General features: G+C 47.8%; 1 protein-coding gene across 6 annotated transcripts in view; it reads right to left on the bottom strand.

Moving 5' to 3' along the window:
* Positions 1-19,092: 19,092 nt before the first annotated feature.
* Positions 19,093-25,340, bottom strand: part of znf536 (zinc finger protein 536) — a 206,650-nt gene continuing 200,402 nt past the window's right edge. For 5 of the 6 annotated variants that reach the window (XM_030724136.1, XM_030724131.1, XM_030724134.1 and 2 more), the window contains one exon: positions 20,894-21,036. In XM_030724136.1, the coding sequence (XP_030579996.1) occupies positions 20,894-21,036 (143 nt within the window). Of the gene's footprint in view, positions 21,037-25,340 lie in introns of all 6 variants that reach the window. The other variant, XM_030724132.1, reaches the window with a different exon arrangement.

A 25,340-nucleotide genomic window follows, 5' to 3' on the forward strand; every position in this document is an offset into this window, starting at 1 on the left:
ATTCTTAATAAAAAGTAGAATTATTCAATAAAAAATATGCAGAAAGCTCACTAAAATACAAATGCACTGAAAGAAAGAGCTCAATTAAAGGTGCAGTGTGTGAAATCTCAGCAGACTGCAGTCAGTTGTGTTTTCTGACCCCTCCCAGTTCAGGTGAATGATCCTGCCTACTGCTGCTGTGTTAGAGCAGTCGTTCTCAACCTGTGGTACGTGTACCACTGGTGGTACGTGGGAAATCTCCAAGAAGTTTTTTTTTATTTTTTAGATTAAATAATAATGTTTTTTTAAATATATATCCAAACAATCCAGAACAACGAGATCACTGAAATGTAGTTTAAACGAGGTTTGGTGTATTCAGATTTATATCATCCAACAGAGCGATCGTCTGCCAGAACGTCATTTCTGATGTTTCTGTGTGCTTTCATGTGTAATGTCTTTGCTTATATTGCATAGATTATAGTGCATTGATAAAGGGCTTCTATATAAAATGAAGAATGACCTTCAGTCCAGTCCTTTTTAGCCACTTCAGCATGTTTATAGAGCTGTGATCTTATATTTGTTCTGATTTCTCTTTAAAAAGACATTTTTAATGATAAAGAATATATAAAAAACTGAGTGCAGCTTCTACCTTGTGACAGAAATGTTGTTTGTAGATCAAAATGACTCGATATGATTCACGAGAAAGACTTTTGACACGTTTCACAGATTGTAGGTCAACAAGTCATTTACAACAGTTTAAATACAGCCAATCACTTTTTGGTACAACACCTGTCCTAAGGTGGTACTTACAGCCAGTACTACAGCCAGTACTACAGCCAATACTACAGCCAGTACTACAGCCAGTACTACAGTCAGTACTACAGCCAGTACTACAGCCAGTACTCACTGAACACTGTTAGAGCCCTGACTTCAGTTCAGCATTCAATGTTCTGTTTTTTTTTCTATTAAATAACCTCAAAATTGTATGTACCTTTAAACAGAATAAAACTAAATCAAAGCAGGTGGGTTAACAAGTAAAAATCGGAATTACAATAAAATGCTTCAAAACATGTGGAATAATGTGTGTGTGTGTGTGTGTGTGTGTGTGTGCGCGCGCGTGTGTGTGTGTGTGTGTGTGTGTGTGTGTGCGCGCGCGTGTGTGTGTGTGTGTGTGTGTGTGTGTAAAGTCTGTAAACCTCCCACAGCCCATCCTGACCCCAAAATAAATATATTTCCATGACTTCATACAGCCTGAAGGGAACTGATCATTCTCTCCCTCCTCTGATGAATTAAGAGCATTTCCCTCAGCAGTCTGGTTGTTGATAGAAAATTGGGCTGAAGTTTGGGGAATAAAGATTTGGTCTGTTTCCTAGCTTAACTAGAGAAAACCAACACACAAATAACACCAGGGGAGGCACTTAAGGAGAGGAGAGGAGCTGTGGGGGGAGCGGGCCGAGGAGAAGGAGCTCTTTCAGCATCAAAGCCAGCTAAAACGTCTCCACCGGGGACCAGGTCCCCTGTTAAATACAGAACTAGATTATTAATTGCTGTACCAGCAGGACCTGTTAATAAGAACCCAGAATAGAAGCTGCTTTCTTTCCCTTCATCCTGTTTTCATGTTTTATGCCTCCTCTCTGCAGTCTGCTGATTTTCTCTTTTACTCCTGCAGCTGTTTGCTCATTCCCTGGTTCACACAGATAGATAGATAGATAGATAGATAGATAGATAGATAGATAGATAGATAGATAGATAGATAGATAGATAGATAGATAGATAGATAGATAGATAGATAGATAGAGTGCTTTTAAGTGCAGAGTTAATGTTGAGAGTGGGCATTAACCCAGACCGCCATCTTTCCCACTTAACAAAGTTCTGCTGCCTAAACTGGATCGGAGTGAGACAAACGGGACCCGTACTGTCCTGGTTTCTGACATGAGAACATGTGAAAGAGCAACACCAGATAAAGTCCAGACATTTCAGTTCAGGTCTTCTTCATTCACCTCTTTCACTCTGTTTATACTCCACTCTGCATTTAATCATTAGTTATTATTAATCTCTGTCTCCCCCCTCAGCAGATGACCCCCCCTCCCTGAGCCTGGTTCTGCTGGTGTCATGTCCTGGGCCGGTGGCCCAGTGTTATGTTTTCTTGGTGTTTGTTATTTTCTCGGTTTCTATGTTGTCATCTTGTTCCACATGTTTTCCTGGTGTCTAGTCTGCGTCTGCGTCTTTGTCTCCCCCTTTCTGGCTTCCTGTTTTACTTTGATGGTCGTCTGTTCCTTGTCTTCAGTTTTGCTTTCCCCCCCGTTAGGGTAATCATAATCACCTGTGTGCCCACCTGTTTCCTCTTCCCTCATCAGCCCCTCTGTGTATTTAAGTCTTGTGTTTCCCATGCTCCTTGTCGCGTCGTTGACGTTGTGTGTCCGTGTGTTCCTGTGTTCCCTGCGCCTGCCCTTCGTCTCCCTGTGCCTCCCTTCCAAGGTTTTTGTAATTTTGTGTTTCCCCGGTGGAATAAACGCCCTTTTAAGTTACCTCTGGAGTCCTGCGTTTTTGCCCTTCCTTGCCCGTTTCCTCCCCGGCCATGACAGAACGACGCGACCATAGTAAAGACCCTGCAAGCTCCGGCCGCTACAACGGCACTCGCCTGGCGCTGGGGGGACCAGCTTTTTTGAATGGTCCCCGGCGACGCCGCTCACCGCCCCCGCCTAAACCGCCCCCGCCTAAACCGCAGGTCTGCCGCGTGGGCGGACTGTTTTCGGCGCCGGCCGCTCCCTCACCTGCCTCTCCGTTCGCTCGCCCCTCTTCCCTCTCACAGACGGAGCAGCAAGGGAGGAGGAGGGTTTCCCGGCAGCTGCGGGAGGAGTTTTTTCCGGCGCCGCGTGGTATAACGCCACGGCTATCCCAGCCGTCTGCACAGGCGAGTCTTCAGCCTGCTTCCGTGGGGTGGAAGTTTGGCTCTCAGCAGCAGAAAGAGCAACTTCAGCCCACCGACACAGTGAGTGAGTCTGTTCTGTTCCCGAAAGTGACTGTTCCTGTTCATGACGTCATGTACTCTGCTGCTTCCTCCCTCTCAGAGGAGAGCAGGAAAATTCTGATCCGAAGAGTGGACCGATTATGCTTGGACTTGTTATCTGACCCGTGTAAGGAGGAACAGGAAGTCATCACCACCAGGCTTCAAGACCTGATTGCCAGTTTCCCTTGGCTGTTGGACTCCTTGCACGGGTTAGTGAAAGACTTTGTAATCACCACCCTTCACCTACAGCCAGCACCACAGACCACTGCTGCAGCCTCTCAGCCACTCCTGTCAGTTCCCTTAGCTTCTTCCCAGTATTCCCAGTCAGCTGTAGCTCCAGCTCCCCCTCAGTCGCAGTGTTCCCAGTCAGCTGTAGCTCCAGCTCCCCCTCAGTCGCAGTGTTCCCAGTCAGCTGTAGCTCCAGCTCCCCCTCAGTCGCAGTGTTCCCAGTCAGCTGTAGCTCCAGCTCCCCCTCAGTCGCAGTGTTCCCAGTCAGCTGTAGCTCCAGCTCCCCCTCAGTCGCAGTCCCAGACCCCTCAGTTAGCTCCAGCTCCCTCTGTTCACCCTGCTCCAGCTCCCTTAGCTCCAGCTTCCCCTGCACCCGTACCTGTTCCGCGGGTGGGGGCAGCCACGGACGGGCCGACCTCTGCACCCGTACCTGTTCCGCGGGTGGGGGCAGCCAGGTCCAAGCCTTCGCATCGGTTTTCTGTGTTAGCTGCAGCAGCAGGGTCTCAGTCAGCTCTAGCTCCAGTCGCTCTCCCTCGCCTTCAGTCAGCTTCAGTAACTCTTCCTCGGTCCCCAGTGTCAGCTGTTTCAGTGCCCTCTCAGTCAGTTCCCTCAGCCCCTGTCTTAGTTCCTTCGGTTTTGGTCCCAGTTCCCTCAGCTCCTGCTCCTTCTGTAGCTCCAGTAGTGTCAGCTCCCTCTCAGGCCCCAGTGTCAGCTAGCTCTCGGTCTGTTTCCACGCAGCCAGATCTCCCTAGCTCTCGGTCTGTTTCCACGCAGCCAGATCTCCCTAGCTCTCGGTCTGCTTCCACGCAGTCTGCTCTCTCTCGCTCGCAGTCTGTTTCCACGCAGCCAGATCTCCCTAGCTGAGAGCCCGCTCTCTCTGGCTCCCGGCCTGCTTCCACGCAGCCAGTCGTCTCCCGGCCTGCTTCCACGCAGCCAGTCGTCTCCCGGCCTGCTTCCACGCAGCCAGTCGTCTCCCGGCCTGCTTCCACGCAGCCAGTCGTCTCCCGGCCTGCTTCCACGCAGTCCCCTGCACCTCGGCTATTCCCCGAGCAGCCCCTGCTGCTCAATAAAGCAGCAGTGTGCCCTGTTCCGCGGTCCCAGCCTACGCATCCGGTGCCTCACTATGTAGGCCCCGTTCAGCCCATGGGCTCAGCTCACTCCGAGCCGATGGGGGTCTCCGCTCAGTCCGAGCGCTCCGCGCCAGAGGGCCCCGCTCAGTCCGAGCGCTCCGCGCCAGAGGGCCCCGCTCAGTCCGAGCGCTCCGCGCCAGAGGGTCCCGCTCAGTCCGAGCCGATAGGGGTCTCCGCTCAGTCCGAGCCAGGGGGTCCCGCTCAGTCCGAGCGCTCCGCGCCAGAGGGTCCCGCTCAGTCCGAGCCGATGGGGGTCTCCGCTCAGTCCGAGCGCTCCACACCAGAGGGTCCCGCTCAGTCCGAGCCGATGGGGGTCTCCGCTCAGTCCGAGCCAGGGGGTCCAGCTCAGTCCGAGCACTCCGCGCCAGAGGGTCCCGCTCAGTCCGAGCCGATGGGGGTCTCCGCTCAGTCCGAGCGCTCCGCGCCAGAGGGTCCCGCTCAGTCCGAGCGCTCCGCGCCAGAGGGTCCCGCTCAGTCCGAGCGCTCCGCGCACGAGGGTCCCGCTCAGTCCGAGCCGATGGGGGTCTCCGCTCAGTCCGAGCCAGGCGGTCCCGCTCAGTCCGAGCACTCCGCGCCAGAGGCTCCCGCTCAGTCCGAGCCGATGGGGGTCTCCGCTCAGTCCGAGCGCTCCGCGCCAGAGGGTCCCGCTCAGTCCGAGCGCTCCGCGCACGAGGGTCCCGCTCAGTCCGAGCCGATGGGGGTCTCCGCTCAGTCCGAGCGCTCCGCGCCAGAGGGTCCCGCTCAGTCCGAGCCGATGGGGGTCTCCGCTCAGTCCGAGCCAGGGGGTCCCGCTCAGTCCGAGCACTCCGCGCCAGAGGGTCCCGCTCAGTCCGAGCGCTCCGCGCACGAGGGTCCCGCTCAGTCCGAGCCGATGGGGGTCTCCGCTCAGTCCGAGCGCTCCGAGCCAGGGGGTCCCGCTCAGTCCGAGCCGGTGGGGGTCTCTGCTCAGTCCGAGCGCTCCACGTCACCCGAGGGTTCCCCACCAGAGCCCGGGGTTGCCCTTCTCCGTCGCCGCATGCCCCGCGGTCGGCCTCCAGTGTCTGCTCCCCGTCGCCGCTTGCCCCGCGGTCGGCCTCCAGTGACCCCTGCTCGTCGCCGCCGCCGCTGGCAGCGCGGTCGGCCTCCAGTGACCCCTCCTCGTCGCCGCCGCATGCCGCGCGGTCGGCCTCCAGTGTCTTCTCCTCGTCTCCGCCGCCGCCGCCGCTGGAAGCACGGTCAGCCTCCGGTGCCTGCTCCCCGTCGCCGCCGCCGCTGGGAGCGCGGTCGGCCTCCAGTGACTCCTCCTCGTCGTCGCCGCCGCCGCCGCTGGGAGCGCGGTCGGCCTCCAGTGACTCCTCCTCGTCGTCGCCGCCGCCGCTGGGAGCGCGGTCGGCCTCCAGTGCCTGCTCCTCGTCGCCGCCGCCGCTGGGAGCGCGGTCGACCTCCTTGAACTGTGTGTATTTTTGTTTTGGTTTTCACATGGACTCCCCTGAACTGTCTGTTTTCCGCCTCGGATGTCCCAGCAGACCTCCTGAACTGTTTTGCCTCTTCGCCTGGGTTTTGTTTCGACTGTTTTCCCCCTGCCGATTGCTGTTTTTGGTTTGTTTTTGCTCTTGGTCGGGGCGTTTCCTTGCACTGTTTCCGGCCTTGTGCCGTCGCCTTTTGTTCTGGTTCCTGTGTTTTTGTTTTTGTTTTTCTGACCCTTGTTAACCCCCAAGATTGTTTCGGTTTTTTTTTTTTGGTTGCCTTCTGTCTCTTTTGGGGTGTCTGTTCCGGCTCTTGCCGTTGATTTTTGATTCTGCTCTGTGGTTCTGTTTTGGGTTCCTGTGTTTTGTGTTGTTTGGTCCCTCCGTCCTGGTCCCCCACCTCCCGCCCTGGTCTGGGTTTGGTTTTTCTTTTGTTTGTGGCCGTCGGGGGCCGGCCTTTGAGGGGGGGGTACTGTCATGTCCTGGGCCGGTGGCCCAGTGTTATGTTTTCTTGGTGTTTGTTATTTTCTCGGTTTCTATGTTGTCATCTTGTTCCACATGTTTTCCTGGTGTCTAGTCTGCGTCTGCGTCTTTGTCTCCCCCTTTCTGGCTTCCTGTTTTACTTTGATGGTCGTCTGTTCCTTGTCTTCAGTTTTGCTTTCCCCCCCGTTAGGGTAATCATAATCACCTGTGTGCCCACCTGTTTCCTCTTCCCTCATCAGCCCCTCTGTGTATTTAAGTCTTGTGTTTCCCATGCTCCTTGTCGCGTCGTTGACGTTGTGTGTCCGTGTGTTCCTGTGTTCCCTGCGCCTGCCCTTCGTCTCCCTGTGCCTCCCTTCCAAGGTTTTTGTAATTTTGTGTTTCCCCGGTGGAATAAACGCCCTTTTAAGTTACCTCTGGAGTCCTGCGTTTTTGCCCTTCCTTGCCCGTTTCCTCCCCGGCCATGACAGCTGGAGGTTTCTTCCTGTTAAAGGGAGTTTTTCCTTCCCACTGTCACCAAGTGCTGCTCATAGGGGGTCGTTCTGCCTGTTTGTTTTCTCTGTAATTACAATATAAAGCACTTTGAGTTGACTGCTTGTTATGATTTGGAGCTATATAAATTAAACTCACTGAATTGAAAACGGCTCGGGTGGCTGTAGCTCAGGAGGTAGAGCAGGTCACCTACAGATGCAGCCACTGAAAATTTCCGGCCGATCCGTGACGCGACCTTGGCCGGTCCTTGGCCGATTCGTGGCCGAACCTCGGCCTAAACGCGATCCCCCGCTAATGACGTAGGAATTCCGGCCACTGGTGGGAACGCCCCTAAGCAGCATTTGGGGAAAATGGTGGTAATGTCTTGTTTATCCACCAGGAGGAGCAGTAATAGTGGAAGCGCATTCATTTGCAGCCCGCTGTATACTGTACCAAGGATCCTCACATCATTGAACTGTAATTGTAAGCGGAACTGTCCATTAAAAACAATAGAAAGATGAGATTAAAGCGGTCATTATAGTGGAGCGGTGAGTATTGTCTGGAGGGACGGGCTGGGCTTGAAGTTCAGCCCGGGACCTCGGACAGGCTGTGAGCGCTGCACCGCCAGCGAAACTGGGTAAAAAAATAATTAAAATAATTCTGATCACCAGCCGGTTTGGCCTGGCAATGACCTGGGAAGCCTAATCCTCTCATCAGTGTCACTTTGTTCTTCCAAGTCTTCACAATGTTAAGCTTTTTGTTTGTTTATATTTTCCCTTTTATTTTATAATCAAAACTGCGACCAAAATGGCTATAAAAGGCCTTTTCTTAAAGGATAAAGTGGTGTTTGAGCCACAGTTACGACGGAGCGGCGGCTCTTTGAAATGGGACGCAGCCTTCCTGCGGCAGACAGCTAGCAGCAGGAACCGGACGCGCCAGGTTAGCCTAAGAAGCTACTGAGGCGTCCGTGACAACCACCATAGAAACAGCCTTTTAAGACCGTTTTAAAAACATCCTCAGAGTTCAAACGAGCAAAAATATATGATTTGAAACAGTTACAGCCGCAGAGCTGTGGCGGCTTCTTTAAACGTTGTTTACATAGATGATCATGAATGATACGATGTAGCTAGCAGTGTAGCTAGCAGTGAATGAGGTGACGTCATTGTGTGCGCATTTCACAGCTGTCTGTCTCAGTCTGTTGTTGTTATTATTCTAATTAACATGTGTTTACTTTCTCTGGACCATCTCAGGTCCACCGTTACAATTTCAGCCTACAAAATGATTTAAATATGAACACACACTCTAACATCAGTGCGCTTTATGAAGTCCAATCCTTAAAATAAATATTATGTTTGTAAACATTCATGTCTCTGAAATAAGTACAGATGTTCATGTTTGTCATTACCATTTTATTTGTTTAGAGAATTGTGAACTTCACATTGTGTATCTAATCAGAGTCTCAGCAACCTTCAGTCAGAGACTGAGACTGGATCACAGCTTTAACCTCTGCAGAGTCACAGACAGACACAAACCTTCCAAATCTCACACAAGCAGCCCAGTCTCATCATTTTTGGATGCCTCTACGGTACACTACACTGTGATCAATATATTAAAAATTATAAATGAAAAGATAACATTCACATAAAGCTGTTTGAAAGTAAAATTAATAGGTACTTTCCAATAATATTTTTAAGGATCTCTGTCAGAGACCAGACAGAGCCATGACTCTCAAGAACCAGAGACTGAAATATGGAAAGAAAAAAAAAATCCCTATGAGAAATAAATGTGCAACAGTAAATATTTTGTGCAGTGGAAAATAAACGTTTTGAATCAAAAGCTTCGGATATCATCAAACCAGAAATATAGAACTCATTTTTTTCTTTAATAACACACCTTAGCATGCAGTAATATGACACGTTTCCAAACAACAATACATAGATTTTATTCAATGTTTTGATTGTGGCAGTGAAAACACATGTTGCTGTGCACTGAGACCATGAAGCCCACTTCTCTGAAGCAGCTTCTTCTTCTTCTTGGCATCAAAACAGAGGTGGGAGAAATCTACCAAAAGGAGAAAGAACATCTGAGGTGAAACCAGTCAGGACAAATGATTAAATTATATATAGTAGTTCAATACAGCCTCTCGGGTAGCTTTGTGTTGATTTCAGCTCACTGCTCCTGTCTGTGGACCCGTGGTTTTTATGTTTGTAACCATTTAACTTCCATTCATCTATTTAACTCAGGGAGGAGAAATGTCAGGTTGGTGCAGGCTGGTGAGTTTAGGAGGGAGGTGCGTTTGGTTCTCTGTTGTCATTATCTGAAAGATTTGGTTCACCCTGTGGCTGGGCTGTATCTGGGGTTACGTTGGACCTGTCACACTTAGCAAGTTTCCCAGGTTGGTGTTTATGGTTTAGAACTTCTAGCTCTGGAGCATCATCTGTGGCTGTGTAGGGTCCCATTGGTTTTTGCTGTTTCTCCAGATCTGCGTTGGAAATTAGGTTATTGATCTCAGTGCATTCCTAAACAGGCTGAACAAGGTTATATATCGTCACCCTCCTAAAAAAATGGTCAAAGACATTTTTAAAATTTTATTTTTGTCTAAATTAAATTTTCAACATTCGGTTCAGTTTTTTGTGTTTTCTGAAAAGCCTGAAAAAAATCAAGGGAGGGTGACGACATGTTTCATGGCTAAATAACATAACTGCTGCAGTCTGATAGTGACAGCAAGATCTGAAGCAGTGGGTGACGAGGAAGAGGAGGAATACAACAATTTGAAGAGATCCCTCAGTCTACAGTCAGCACAACGGCTACATTAGTGGCTGTTTGAGTTTCCTTCCATCTGCTGTGAACCTGAAGCACGGAGAACACAAAACATCTCTTCCAAATCTGGGATCTCAATTACAAATTTGTTCTTATTATAGGTGAAATATGTGTTGTGACCTGGCTTTTTATACACCTGGCGACCCTGGGTCATCAGTGGTAACCCATCCCCACCCCCACACCCATCCCACACACATTCCGATCTACTGGCCCCGTGTACATAACAAAAGGTGGCCTAATGAGATGTAAACTGCCATTTGGAGGCGCTTGGTAGAAAAAGGAGTAGTGTGAAAATGCTGGTAGTTCTAGTGGTCCAAGTTGTTCACCCACTCTACTCTAAGGCCTATAGCAGCATAACTAAGAGAGGCTTCAGGGTCACCTGATCCAGCAACTGTGTTCAGACCAGTATCATTTTATTTTACATTGTGATAAGCCTGGGTCAGTTCAGTGCAGATTAAATGAAGCACTGTACTCGCAGATATTGAATATGGATGCACTGAAGCTCATCAGGATATTTATTTGGAATCTGTGGCTGAAAATAATCATTTTACTTAACTAGTAAGTCCAGAAGCTCATATTTCTGTCATAACATTGTTTAAATAGTGAACGCTTTCCTACGATATCCGCTAACATTTGCACAGAAAATTTAAGCTAGCGTCTCAAAGACGGCAAAACCCGCAATAATCTCTACAAATGCATCTCAGAGTTGGGATATCAGCGCTCTCTTACACCACATTAATCTAATTTCAAGTGCTTATTGAACTCACGGCCGTAATAATATCACTATATAAACGCTGTCCATTGAAATCCTCTTACCTGAACACTGCAGCATCCGCCGGAAGTCAGCGAGCATGGCTTCTGTAGTCCTTCTGTAGTCCTTCGTCTGTAGTCCTTCTCTGTCAGTGATCCTCCGTTAGAACGATAACTACCTTCTCGACTGACTACGAGGTGCAGACGGCCCTTGCTGGCCCATATCTACAGGCCTGAAAACCGCTAATAAAGTCAGTAATTACCTGATAACACCCGAAGCGGGTGAACTAATGCAATTAGCTGGACAGCAACGGGAATATGCGTGACCATGGTTACGGCCGATGGGGTGATGGGTACTGTAGTTCATTTATTTATTCATCGTTGGTTCATGGATTTAACACAGAGGGAAAACGGCTTCAGACCACGGAACTCACAGAAAAAATTGGACACCGAATATAGCACTAACCATAAACACGTAAATATAAATTTAGACCTAAAAAGCCCCACAAATGTCATCGTTACAACCATAAGCAGCACCCCACATTAAATGAAACGAGGAGAAATTCATGTCAAAAGGAAAAGTGGCGGTTAAGGATCGCAATTAAAGGCATAATTCAGCTTCTGAGCTTCCAGTTCAAAAGAAAAGGGGGGAAAAAAGGGGGACAGGGGCAAAAAAAAAAAAAAAAAAAACTATACTGCAGCTTAGAAGCCGTGCTCAGAGGCACGAACTTTATCCCACTGCATTTCAGGCAGGTTAGAAGTCGTGCCGAGTAACACGAAAAAAGAGGGAATTCGTGTTCATGAGCACGAATCAATAGATTAAATTTCGTGACTACTGCACGAACTGCCGTGAGACCGGGTTGGCTCAGCGCAGCACCGCTTCTTTTTTAACCTACTGTATTTATTTACTTATTTAGTTAAAAGATGAAGTGAAACAAAGGAATCTTTTGGTGATTCGCAATGGAAATGTGTGAAAGGTCATACTGACAAAAATTTTAGGCATCTATTTTAGGTTTTCAAAACTTGATACTTCACCAAAACTTTTTTGAATCACAGAACTCAACGTTTTTGTTAAGAAGGCGCCACCTTTTGGTGACAGTCTACAATTGAGGGAAAGGGGTGTGTTCATGCTGGAAAGTAGATACGCCCAGGAGAAGGAGGGGGACTTCCAGCCCGACGACAGCCGGACGTCGGCCAGCTGGGAGCTGGACTTCAGCTGGCCGACGTCTGGCTGGATGCGGCAACATTAGGTGGCTGCATCTGTACTGATCATAAGGTTGGCAGATTGATTCCTGGCTGCTCCAGGCTGTATGCCAACGTATCCTTGGGCAAGATACTGAACCCCAAGTTTGCTCTCCGATGCAAGCGTTGGAGTGTGAAAGTGTGTGTGAATGTTAGACAATAAAAGCACTTAGCTGGAAGTGTTTGTATGAATGGGTGTGAAAGGGTAAATGTGTTGTATAAGTGCTTTGAGTGCTCAGACAGAGTAGAAAAGCACTATATAAGAACTAGTTCATTTACCACTTTATTAACTGACTCATTCACATTGTCTTTTATTCATCCTTTCACTCACTGACCCCACTCAGCCTAAAGGGGCATTCAAACAGGAAGTGACACTGGTGAATATCAGTGAAATGATGGCAGTGAACGAGGGTGGGTCCTTAGTTAACTTTTAGATAACAAACTGAAGCAGCTAAAAATGGGAGAGGCAGTGTCCATCTCACTGATGCACTCATTGCAGTGAGCCACTCCTTTTCTCATTCTCAGCACACCAGTCAGATCTGAGTTATATTATATTATATTATACCTTCTTCTTCTCTCACCTGCTCCCTTTAGGGGGTGCCACAGCAGCTTATCTGCCTCCATCTCATCCTATCCCAGCATCCTCCTCTGTCACACCAACCCTCTGCATGTCCTCCTACATCCATGAACTTCCTCTGAGGTCTTCCTCCTGCCTGGCAGCTCCAGTGTCTCCACCCTCCCTCCTCTGAACGTCTGAACCTTCTCAGCCTCTTCTCTCTGACCTCGTTCACCTGCTCTACTTTTATTCACTCGTTTCCTTTCAGTCGATTGCTGACTTTATATTGACTCATTCCCATCCTCCCATTAACTCACACACTCGTTCACCCACACACAGTACACAGTACATGGAGTACAGTAAGTACTCCATGTTTTTCTTTAAGCTCACAGATATGCTCTCACTGTTTCTCTTCCTGGGTCCAACAAACAAACATGTTTTCTTTCACTCACTCATTTAGATCATTTTTCATTGTCTCGCTGTGTGTGTGTGTGTGTGTGTGTGTGTGTGTGTGTGTGTGTGTTCAGCCTCTGAGTCCCTGCTGAACTGAGGACGACACAATCTGCTGCTGACCTGTCACTGTGCACAAATAATGGATGCCCAACTGTGTGTGTGTGTGTGTGTGTGTGTGTGTGTGTGTGTGTGGGCTGTCATCCATGCTTCTTAGCAATAAAGAGAAAGAAAGGAAAGGAAGAATGCAGGCGGTGGGGGTTGATGGATATGGCGGCCACCTGTTTCTCACTCACATTCTGACACAAAGAGCGGCGGCGGCTCGGTAGCATTCATCATCATGAACTTGGTTTGACCTCAACAGCGCGGCCTCGGCTCGAAGTCAGGGAACCGTTAGGAAATACAGAGCAACAGGCGGCGCGTACTCTACATGGAAACAGAGTCGTTACAGTCTTTGGGCTCAGCTAGTTTGGGATCATTTTGGACCTCAGTGTTTTGGTGCCTCCATCTTTTGTGTTTTTGGAGACAGAAGTGACCGTATTTGGACACGAGGGTGCAGTTAGCAGCTAATGCTAGCTCGGTTAGCGCAGATTCCTGCTGATCCGTAACATCCCAATAAAATCCTGGGAAACGTTGTGTTAGTGCGATGACCTGCACAGCAGCCATATCATTAAAATGCTCCAGAGTGGATTTTAATGACTGTGACATCATTGCTAACTGCTACAAATGAAATGACCTCAGTGATCATATTCATAATGTTCGCTGCCCTTTCATAACTGCACCAACAGGCATGGCAGAGTCATGTGACCCCCCCCCCCCCCCTTGATTCTTTGATGTGTCGGTCGGGCTGTGTCGGGGCCCTGTGGCCCCCCTGCTGGCACAAGCCAGAAATGACTTAAAGAAAACTCCTCCAGATGACACCAAACTCATCCCGAGTTCTTTGTGTGGACACTCTGGGAGCAGGTAACATCGGCGGAGACTAAAATGCTCTGTCACGGCGATCAGCTTGTAAACACGATGAGCTCTTCATCGTGTTTTTCAGTTCTCTGCTGTGAATCATCTACGCAGAAGCTTAAATCCCGTTAGCAGCGACCAGCAGCACAGCTTTTTAAACCCCCTCCCCCAGTGGAGCTCTTATTTACCCCCTTTCATAAGCTCTCCCCTCATTCTTATCTCCCTCAGTCATTTCCTCTCCTTCATCTTCCTCCTCTGCTTCTCCTTCCTGCAGAGGGAAGCCTATTTGTCCACTTTAAGTGAAATCACTCAATTCTTTCAGGAAGAGACTTTGGAGTGCGAGAGAGGCAGAGAGAAGTGTGTGTGTGAGAGAGAGAGAGAGTCCACCTTCCAAATAAGTTCCATTAATCATGGGCCAGAGTCTAATGTAACTAATATTTTACAATTAGAGGAGACACGATGGAGCTGGGGGCCATCTATCTCCCTTACACCACATGATCATCGATTCATAAGAGCTGAGGAGAGAGAAGGAGGGAGGCCACAGCATGCACACACACACACACACACACACACACACACACACACACACACACACACACACACACACACACACACACACACACACACACACTAACCCAGATGCTCGGCAGGAAACAGGAGGATGCATGAGAATGAGTGGACACGCTGTCACATTAGCATTTAAGTCCTGCTGAAAATCATGCAGTTCTTTCTCTGCATTGATCCGTCTGCAGGTCACTTTTTGGACAACAGAAAACTGATTAAACATCCTCGAAGCCCTGAAACCTGAAAAACTGGCAGGAGCAGCAGCTGTGGTCAGATGGTGTGAGCGGCACCATTATCATGTTTTTAAGCTTCATTTATTCAAATATAAAATGCATGTTCTCTACGAAATGCTCAGATTTCTGCTAACAGTCGAGCTTCGTGCCTGAAAGCTCTTTTGGGGTGAGGAGCTCGCAGCAGGCTGAGGGACTTTTGTTGCTTTTGTGATGAACTCCTCCCTGAGCCTGGGAGGCCCTCAGAACATGAAGCACCTTATGTTGTTGCGGTATCTACTTCACATCTGCACAAAAAGATCCTGGATGAAGCGAACATGATGTGTTTGGACTGATGAGGGAAACACAGACCTGCACAGATGCTGCTGCACGTTACACTGATTTTAGCCTCACAGGTTCATTTTTGGATTGATCTGAAGATTCTTTGATCTGTTTTTAAACGTCTTCGTGGCCTCGCCCCACCGTATCTGTCTGACCCCCCCCCCCAGAGACAAAGATGAAGCTGAGAGGTGATGGCGCTTTTTCAGCCGCTGCCCCAAAACTGTGCACTGATGTTTCTTCTCTGTGGCTTTGAGTCAGTCTGTTTTTATTGTTGCATGTTTTTACTTATGTTTTATTATTTATGCTCTTTAAACTCATCTGTTTTCACGTGTACAGCACTTTGGCATTGATTTTAAAGCGTTTTATAAATAAAGTTTAGTTGAGAAACAGAACCTTGTGGGTAAGATCTGAACTTAGACTCAGATAGACCCGCCCAGCATCTCATCCTGTGGAGTAAAACGTGATGGTCCTCAGTATCAGAGGCAGCGGTCCGTGGCTCCCTAAGAAGAGCGTTTCAGTGGAATGAGCTGACAGTTATGAGGAATCCTGCATTTAAAACAGCTGTAAGCTGCTTAGCCTCAACATGTTCTAAAATCTTAGCAATAAATAGTAATTTCAAGATTGGTCTGTAGCTGCTAAGAAAAAAAAGGGTTTTTAAAAATCGGGCGGATGGCCGGAGCACGCAGGGACCGACAGACAGAAGGACATTGCTGAGAGTGCTGAGAGAGCAGGAGGATGCTTCCATCGAGTCAGCTGATCTGACCAGCTCAGGTAAAACAGGCCGAGCTGGAGCAGAGCGAAGATGACCAAGGAGAAAACACACGTTGAGCAGCGGCAAAGAAAAGACACGCTAACTGAATCGAGCTTTAAACCCAAAGTAAAAACAAGGGCCAGCGTGTGTCCTTGTCAGCATGGATGGAACAGCTTGGACCAGTAACACGGATCCTTATTCCCAACTTTAATCAGCTGCAGTTCAAACGATGAAAAATGTCCAACTTTTGGCGAATGACAGGAGATCCAGCTTCCAATCACAGCAGCCAGAACGAATCCTCGAATGGTCGTCCAAGGCTGAGTGAAGGAGTAAGCACCCAGGAAAAGCTCGAAGAGGGACCAATAATCTGAGCTGTGCTGCCGGCTTTTACGAAGACATAAGAAATCCAGACTTTTGGAGAGTATAAAACCGTTCAACAAGAAAGTTTTATTAGTCATAGATCGGGTATTAAATAGATCTGATTATTAACAGAAACGAGCTGAGCTAGGGGATGTAAAAACTGAGGGTTTGATGTTCACCAAGGGGAAAGAGGAACGAAGAAGCGGAGAGTCTGGATGAGCTTACACGCTCACAGGTTCAGGCCCCGCGTATCCAAGCAGGGATGAGGAAGAAGAATTCCTCTTCATGGAAACATCTGAGCACAGCTGATCTGGATTCCAGGCTTCCAGAGCAATCTGAGCTTCACCTGAACACCCGCTCTTCTTCCTCTCCACCTCTGTGCTCTGTGTGGACCCAGGAGGGCACCACCGGGCAGGGATCTGATTGAGGATTTGAATCACAAGTATCCATCATAGAGAATTCACCAGGATCACCAGGGGCATACTACAGCCAGCAGCAGTAAAGCCAAACAGGCGCCATTACTGCGAAGCCGCAGTGTTTGTCTGCAGTCGTAAAACTCCACCTTTAGCCTCCTTCCTTCAGCACGCTGAGGCAGGCTGTGGCTGTCAAAGGTCGGATGTCTCAGACGGTGCTCTCACTGTGATCCCTGCTGCAAATATGCTGAAAGATCCAGAAAGCTAATTTCCTTCACCTCCACCACCTGCAGGGCGCACACTCTGCACAGCTGTCTTGTGGGTCAGATTCAGACTTTTCAGTGTCCCTCTTCCGCCTTGCAGGCCATAGGTTTGACACCCCTGATGTGCAGTAAGAACAGGGACAAACCAAACCTCTGACTGATTTTAGAAAATTTACAGGGTTATGTGACTGAAATGAATGACTGCGTTTCTTTGTCTTATTTTAAATGGTGTTTTTCATACACAGAGATCCTGATCCCAGTGAGTGGCCCTTTAAATAAATAATAAAATGCATCAACAGAAATAAGAAGAGCAAAAATATCCACAAATTAAAGAAGCAGGAAAAAAAATCTGAGGTGAATGTAATGAAAACCGAACTCAGACTCTGCTGAGAGAGCAAGTGGAAGCAGAGAGCCGATTTTCATGATACCAGAGAGCAACAAAAGCGTGACACATGAAGCTCCTCATATTTCTTTAAGAGCTTCATTACCTGCAAATAAAGTCTGAATGATGCTTTAAGGAACAGAAAGGATTTCAGGTTGGACTCCAGATGCATTTGCTCAATATGCTCAAATCCACAGAGCACGTGCAGAAACATTCAGGTTTGTTTCCAGAACAGCTGGTCTGCAGCGCCCTCTGGTGGTGAACGCAGAGCGCTGCGCCGTGAGGCTTCAGCTCTAATGTGAAGGAAACTGAGGGAAATTAGAGGCAGAGAGATGAGGGTTCATCTGCAGGTCACCATCTGCCCGGTGACCAACCACACACTGCCACAACTGCAGCCGCCGCACAGCGTCATCACACACACACACACACACACACACACACACACACACACACACACACACACACACACACACACAGAGGCAGGCAATTATACAACATACACACAGCAGCGTGGAAAATGAGAAGACTGAAGAGAGAGAGAGAGAGAGACAGTTAAATGAGGGGAGAAAGAAAGATCTCTCTCTCTCTCTCACACACACACACACACACAGATGACCTAACGTGTTCTTTAATCAGACACGTGTTACATACTGACACAGACACACACCACACAAAATGTGCTCTCAAACACACACTCACAGCCTAAAGAGGGATGTTTCTGATGGCTGGATATGAGAACTATCAGGATATTACTTGTTTTCACTGTGTGTGTGTGTGTGTGTGTGTGTTCTTCACATGTGGCCTCATTGGGAACAGGTATGGAAGATTTGATCCCTTTGAAACCGAGTCAGGCGCTGACCCTGGCAGCCTCCCGGCACAGTTTGGGGTCCTGATGAGGGAGGGCGTGAGTATTTGTGCCTTTGGAAGAACTCTGAGTCGATGCTTTCTGGCCGTGGATGCAGTTTGATTTGGTTTTATCGTCATAGAAAGATGAACTGGGCCTGTGTTCCTCTCCTGGAGTCTGAGTGTGCGTGAAAGCAGGTTTCAGGTGTTTGTGTGTCCCCCTTCGCTGGGTTTGTGAGTCTGTGCAGGACAGAAGGAGCAGGTGTAGATGTTCTGTCTACAAGCTGATGGAGCGCCCTCCTCAGGCTGGTAGTGCTGTATATTTAAGCACATTTCCTGGAGTTTAGATTTGAGTTATTATGACTTTACAAAGTGTCTGCTTTATTTTTATAGGGTGTGTGACTCCCCCACTCTTTATGTATGACGCCCCCCCGAGCACCTCAGTGAGGCACGTGCTCATGAAGAAATGTCCTGATGTTGTTGAAGCTAAGAATGTTGTCGTGGTCATGTTGTCAGCGTATGCGTGTTCTTCTTGGAATGTTTTTTACCGCTTACGAAGCAAATATGGAAACCTTCTGAGTCCTCTTACGTCCTCAGAGAAGAGGTTTGAATTTCGAAGTATTTCAGTGAGCAAGTCAGAAAGCTTCCTGTAACACAGGAAGTTGGAGAGCTTTCTGACTTCCTGTGCTACAGGAAGCTTCCTCACTTTTTTCTTCGTTGGTGGTCAGCCACGGTCTGCTCTGTTTTCAGCGTGCGCTCAGCGAGGCGTCGGCGCCTCTTTAATATTTAGGTAACGATCTTTCAGGTAAGTCATGAAGTTTTTTGTACTGTTATTGTTACAGACCCCCCCCCCCCCCCCCCCCCCCCCAGCCTGATGCTGCATTAGTGTTATAAAAATAATTTCACTGCAAGATGATTGTGACCCAGAAGGAATCAGAGCTTAAAGCTGATCCTGGTATTAAAGGCAGGTAACAGGACACCTTTCATCTGCTCTCACCTGTTCTTACCTGTTCTGAGCACACACCTGTCCCTGACCCTGAGTGAAGTCTCCTGTGCTGGTTCCTGCTGCTCTGCGTCACACAGGTCAGTCAGACTGTGAGGGCTCAGATTTGGTCTTCGGGCTGTGACTCCTGCAGTGGGGGTAAAGCTGATGTGCTGAAAAAATTTGGACCCACCTGGGTGTACCAACTCTGAACACAAAGGTAAAACTTCCTGTCACTAATTATTAACACTAAGGTTGCTGTATAAAGGGGGTCAGGTGGGACCTTGTCTCAGGTCTGACTGCGACAGCTGGGATTAACTCTGATTGGCTGATTAAAAGCGGTGGCTGTTTCCTGCAGAGCGCTGCGGTCCAAAGCCGTCAGTCTGACAGCAGTGAGCAGCCGAGGCCACGGCGAGAAATCAAAGACAGAAAGCCAAACACGAAACAGGCCGTGCTCTGTGACAATCCTTTTTTAGTTGGAATACATTTTATTTTTATTATAAGTACAGTTCAGTAGTTACAAAACGAAGCATCTGCCATGAGGATACAGCAAAACATAAAAAGTGTGGAGCTCACAAGACAAGTTTGTACATCATATGTGGGGTGGAATGATCATCAGAGCTGGTTCAGAGATGAATCTCTCGTCTTTACACGGCTGGAAAACAGAGAGCGGGTCAGAGGTCGTTTCCAAACAGCCTCAAACGTTTACTGCTCACTTTTCACGCGTCTCACTCTCATTAGTTTGATTTTGAATCCCCTCTTTTCAAAGATAACTGCAATCTACACAAATCAAAGAAAAACAAAAATGGGAGGCTATACTGCAGCAAATCGGTCTCTAGCTGGAAAACGGTGAAGATCAGCCAGGCTGAAGCAGCAGCAGGCCTACGCTGAGGGTCGGCAGGGGTCGGGAGGGGTCAGGGGTCAGCATACAAAAGAAGCCACAAACAGTAAACTAAAAAAAGAAGTCTTATAGTTGGACTGTACATACCGCTTTAGACTTTTCTCTGGGTTCACAAAAAATGACGTAGAAACATTTCACAATGCCAAGGGACACACAAACACACACCTTCATTTAGTTAGTTAGCTAGTTTTGTACTGTATAGGTTGGATTTATAATACTGTCACAGTGCAAAATACTCGGGAGATCGAAACAAACCAAAGAAAGAAGAAAGGAGGAGTCCCTCTATGCATAATGATTCTGTATATATGGGGCAAATATGTCTGCAGCACAGGAGACGATTGTCATCTTTTTCCTCTTTTTTTCATCGGTAAATGGACAAGGCATTAATTAATGTACAGTACATATCAAAATCCAAAGAAAATCAACCCTACGGCCTACAGTCGAGCACAGCTACAGAGCTTGTAGAAGCAATAACAGATGACGTGTTTCTAAGGCTATACACAATATGCATTTTTTCCAGTTTTATCTTCTTTTTTTCTCATCGTAAAGTAAATACATCAAACCATCGTTTTCAGTAGTCGGTAACACTGTGCAACAATGATCGGTGGCAGTATTTTACACACAGCTGCAACACTACGTCCTGCAGCAGCTCCACAGGACACGGGGACAAACAAGGGGCCGCTCGCTTCCTAAACTACTGCTGCCAAGGTTTTTACACTTCCTGTAAATCTCTCGTGATGATGGTGGTGATGATGATGATGATGGTGGTGGTGGTGGTACAGAGCAGGAAACAGACAAAGGCAGGGCCTGCGTGTGCAGAGGGAGGGCTGAACCTTTATACACACACATCTTCTTCACACTCATCATTAGCACCACCACCACTACAAGTCACCTGTGTTTTCTTATCAGCTGTGGCGTGGCGGCCTCTCCTCTGCGTGAAGCATCAAACAGCGAGTGTGTGACAGGAATGTGCGGTCTGAGCTCGTGGTGGTGTCGGACAGAAAGACTTAAAGACCTTAAAAAAGGACACACAGCGTCTCTAAGCTGAAGGAATGTTTCAGAAACTGCAGGGCCACTTACAGGAAGTGCTAACAGGTAGTTTCATCCAAAGAAAACAAAGAAGAAGAAGAGATAAGACAGGAGAGGGTGCTCAGAGCACAGGAGACAAACAGGAAGTTCACTGTGTGTAGTGTCCCAGGAGGCTGTGAGAGTCGTTAGGTCCATCTTGGCTCCGCTCTGACGGTAGTTTGTGTTTTCTCATCTTAAATAAAGTCTCTGTTATAGTGTATTCCTTCATTTAACCTTCATCCTCCTCCTCATCACCGCCTCCGTCCTCACCATCGCTCCGCCTCGCTCCGGCGGGGGTCGTTAGTCTTTGTTTACAGCGTGGGCGTCGCCTACATTATGGTTGTTAGGGTGGTTGTTAAGGTCGCTGTTAAGATGGTTGGGGTCGAGGGTCAACGTGGGGTCATGGGTCATGGGCTGCTCCTCGTCTCCAACCCACAGATGCACTACGGCCAATGAGAGAACAAGAGGCAGATTAGCACCACGGACCCCACACACACACACACACACACACACACACACACACACACACACACACATTGCATCATGTGGTCAGTGGATTAAATATTCCTGAGCTCGTGGTTCAGGTGAGACAGTCCAGGTATCTTTGCTTTCTCTACATTTAGATTCAATCTGCAGGTTTAAAATGCGTCTAAGTGTGGAGAAATCTGAATATTATTTTCCTTTATGCTCGTCTGAGTGAAAACTTTTACTGAATCACAAACAGTTTGCATCATGTTTGAGGACTAAATGAATTCTGACTGAAGAAAAGCTGCAGGAGGAACACGGGAATCGCTCCAGGAGGCGTGGAGGGCGTAAGAGCTGAGGACGAGATTTTTACACAGTTTTTACTGTGTAAAAAAACTCACGGGCAGGTGAGCGCTCACGGGCAGGTGAGCGCTCACGGGCAGGTGAACCCTGCAGGTGAGCGCTCACGGGCAGGTGAACCCTGCAGGTGAGCGCTCACGGGCAGGTGAACCCTGCAGGTGAGCGCTCACGGGCAGGTGAACCCTGCAGGTGAGCGCTCACGGACAGGTGTCTCTCTGTAAGGTTCAGATTGTCTGAATGTGGGATGGGCCTGTTGAGAAAAACCTCCACAAAAAGCTGAAAGTAACTGCGGCACACTGTCACGATTTCTGCTCATTCATTTATCAATGACAGCGGTTCATCACCATCCTGGCTCCACATTTCTCACTGAAAAACCATCCATGTTGATGGAACATTTACATCTCAGGAAACTGAAACGTTCGCTCCCTTGGATGATGACATCTGAGAGAAAGCTTCTCTCCTTAATAACAAGTCCTGATCTCCACCAAAACAAGCTGAATACCACAAAAACACATTTTAGAGATATGAAACATCATGTTTCTCTGCTGCAGCTGAACATCTCTATGTTCTCCAGCTGTTCTACCCTCGTATTCCAGGTCACACGGGCAGTGTATCACGTACATAACCAGGCGATCTCACACTGGCAGAAATCAGCAGTGACACTGAGCTCATCAGGAGTCTCCACTCGGACTCCAGAGTTCGTGCCGCCGCCTTTCGAGGTTTTCTTAGAAACAAAATAAGTGATCTCACAGCGTGACTCTGAGGACGGTAAGTGGTTCCACGTGTAGCTGAGGATCTTTCCTCCTTTTCCTCAGAGACCTCTTTAAAGCTGAATTATTTCACCCATTCTGTGGGGGAAATAATTCTCAGTTTGGCCCATCTCCTCAGTCTATAGAAGCACCTTTCTTCAGGTTTCATATCAAACAGCTCTGGGAGAGAAGAAGAAGAAGAAGAAGAAGAAGAAGTGCTTTTGCAGACACGGTTTTTAAAGGTTATTGTATTAGTTGTGGTATTTTGTACTTCTTTATGCAGTGGACTGTATGGAAGTAATTGTATATATTTGTGAAACACATTTGTTATTACATTTGTAGGATAACCTGCGCAGGTAGTTCACAGGGGAACGTGTTTCTCAGGCTGTTTGGATGTCACTTTTATTTAATCTGAGGTTTGTTTCAGTGTCATCACGATTACTGACATACGTGCACGTGGTCACTGACACACACGTGCTGTGACGGCATAAATGTATTAGCAGTGAGGGAGTGTGGCAGAGCTACTTTCAGGTGTTTTATTAGAAATGCTCTAAAATTCTTAGATTGCACTAATTTGCATAAACCTGAGTACACACACCTGCTGGCCTCGTTGACTGATCTCAGCCTATCAGCAGCTACGATACGACTATCAGCGAGACTGATATCGCCATCGGCCCACAAATGACCATTGCATCATCGTCTGCATAAATGTCCAGTACAGAGGGAAACAAGCACCTGAATATGAATATGGATCCTTTCGTCTTCACTGTGGTCATAATGATTAAGCCCTTGATGGACCAGTGACGTGGGAAAGACTGCAGGCCCCCCTTCAATGACCCCAGGTAGGAGATGGGTGGAGTGAAAGAATTAAAACAGGATCAGGACCGATGAGCTTAACGTGACCTCGCAGTCTTTAAAGAGGGATGATTTCTGTCTCTTATTACGGGACACCCACAAACTGAAGACGGAATAAACTGCAGACATGTGCGACGTCGTGTGATTGGTTCAGATTTTGTCTGTTTGCAGGATTACTGAAAAATGTAATGCTGGATTTGTATGCAAATGACCACAGAGGTGAAGCTCGACCCAACAAAGGTTAGTCGTGACATTGAGGCGCTGAGCTAAACTGAACGGCACAAAACAGGAACGCCGAGGCTCAGAGAAGATCGGCCAAAGAGGAACTTCCTCCCTGAAGGTAAAGAGAAGCTCGTTTGTGTCCGACTGTCAGCAGATGAGCTGCATCCACCATCAGACAGAGCAGCAACAGGAGAGGAGCTCCGGTGCACGCTCCCCGGGGCTCGCGCACTGCCGATACGTGAACGTAGCCGAGCTCGTTCAGGTGTATTCAGACAGGTTTGTGGGCCCCTCCTGCGAGCGAGGTCACCAATCTATTTGTTTCCTCCTTGTGTGGCTTTTTCTGTTTTTGGATGTTTGTGATGATTTCTAAGAGATGAGCCGCTTCACGCTTGGCTCAGTGAGTCCGACAAGAAGTGTGACAGTGGCGAGAAGTGAGTAATTGTAATAAAAAAAGTTTTATGTCTCTGTGATACAGTAAGAAATGCATAACTGTAATTAGGTCCCACAGCAGAGGCCACTAAATAATACAAGCCCCCCCCCCCATTTTGCACACTTTCATTCCCTCAGCAACTTCTTTGAAAATTATTTTGCAATAAAACACCGCTGAGCACATTTGCATGTCATGTTCTTTTAAAGTGGCGTTATGAATCTGACAAAACCAAATTAAAACACGGCTTTATTTGAGCTGTGCTTTCACAAGTATGGAAATGGATATGAAAATGAAAGGAAGTGCCAGCGTAACAGAGGGAAAATAAAGAGCTAATAACATGATAAAACATCTCTTAGATTCAGCAGCGAGTAATAACTCTCAGGCTGTCTGTGCTGCTTTCTCCACGTTAGACTGGAACAAACAGAAAGCCGCCCCACATCAAAGCAGCCGTGGGTGTGCAGCTACTCCATCCGCATCACTCCGTCTGACCTCGGTCTGCCCGTGTCTGTGCTGTCTGTGCTGAGGACAGCAGTGAGCTGTGTGTCGTCTCTGTTTGAGTGAATGAACGCTGAAGGTTTGCTGCTCCCCACGTCTGCAGAGAAGAATCTAAAGGATTGCAGTTGGAGTATTTTTAAAGGTACTTGTGGTAAAACAGGACTGGGCTGTACTGTGTGCAGCACTGCGTTCCACCTGAACACACACACACTGGTAAAATGCTGCCCCCTGGTGGTGAACGTGTAAGTTACAGTGTGAGCCTGAAATGACCAGCTTTTTCTAACAGAGTTCCTGATGCTCTGTGTGTTCATTTGGATTTTTCCTTTATTTTCATTTTGTTCAGCTTATTTATGATTATGATATGAGAATTATGGGTAGACATTAGTGATATCTCACCCCCCATCATTAATCAGATGAACCGATGTCTCCTCAGGCCGACGGGGAAGACGACTAAAACTGAAACTAAAGGTATTTTCTGCATGTTTAATTAGATTTTTCAGATTTTTTATAACCTCATTTAAGTGACGTCTGTTTCCTCTACAGTCTATTTGTCTCTTTTTTGCATTTGTTTTTTGAAGCCAGTTTTACTTTTAGACGAGCGTAATAACGCCGACACAGACGAGTCGTTCTTTTGTGGCGATCGTGCTCTGAAAGGCCCGTTCTGGAGCAGCGGATGGTTCCATGTTTACTGTGCAGGGCAGTCCACTACAGTTTCACACTGTACATGTGAAATCAGCAGCAGGGGACTGTGGGCCAGCGTGTTCCTGAGGCAAGCCTGCAGAGGTTCATCGACCGTGTGATTCATTTAAAGCTAAAAACAAAGAGAAGACTCAAACTTTTGTCTTAATGTTTTCCTACCTGGTGACTCACTGAGCACATCTGTACTGTTTTGTTACAGTCCAGTATTGTTTGATTCATTCTCCCTATTCCCGTCCCCTCAAAAGGCTTTAAGAAATAAGAAACTGTTGTTAATGTGTTTGCCCGCTTAAATAAAGGTTTAAATTAAATTTGTCACTGTGTAAGCTTCAGTGAAGTCCTGTTTGTGAGGTTTACTGCTGCTTCTGATTGGCTGCAGGTTTGATAAAGGTGCTGCTGTAGCCTGAGCCCCAGATCACGACTCCTCACTAGCGCGAGGATATGATGTCATACCCCCCTACAGCCACACGATGGC

Source organism: Archocentrus centrarchus, unplaced genomic scaffold, assembly GCF_007364275.1.
Source record: "Archocentrus centrarchus isolate MPI-CPG fArcCen1 unplaced genomic scaffold, fArcCen1 scaffold_32_ctg1, whole genome shotgun sequence".
NCBI lineage: Eukaryota > Metazoa > Chordata > Actinopteri > Cichliformes > Cichlidae > Archocentrus > Archocentrus centrarchus.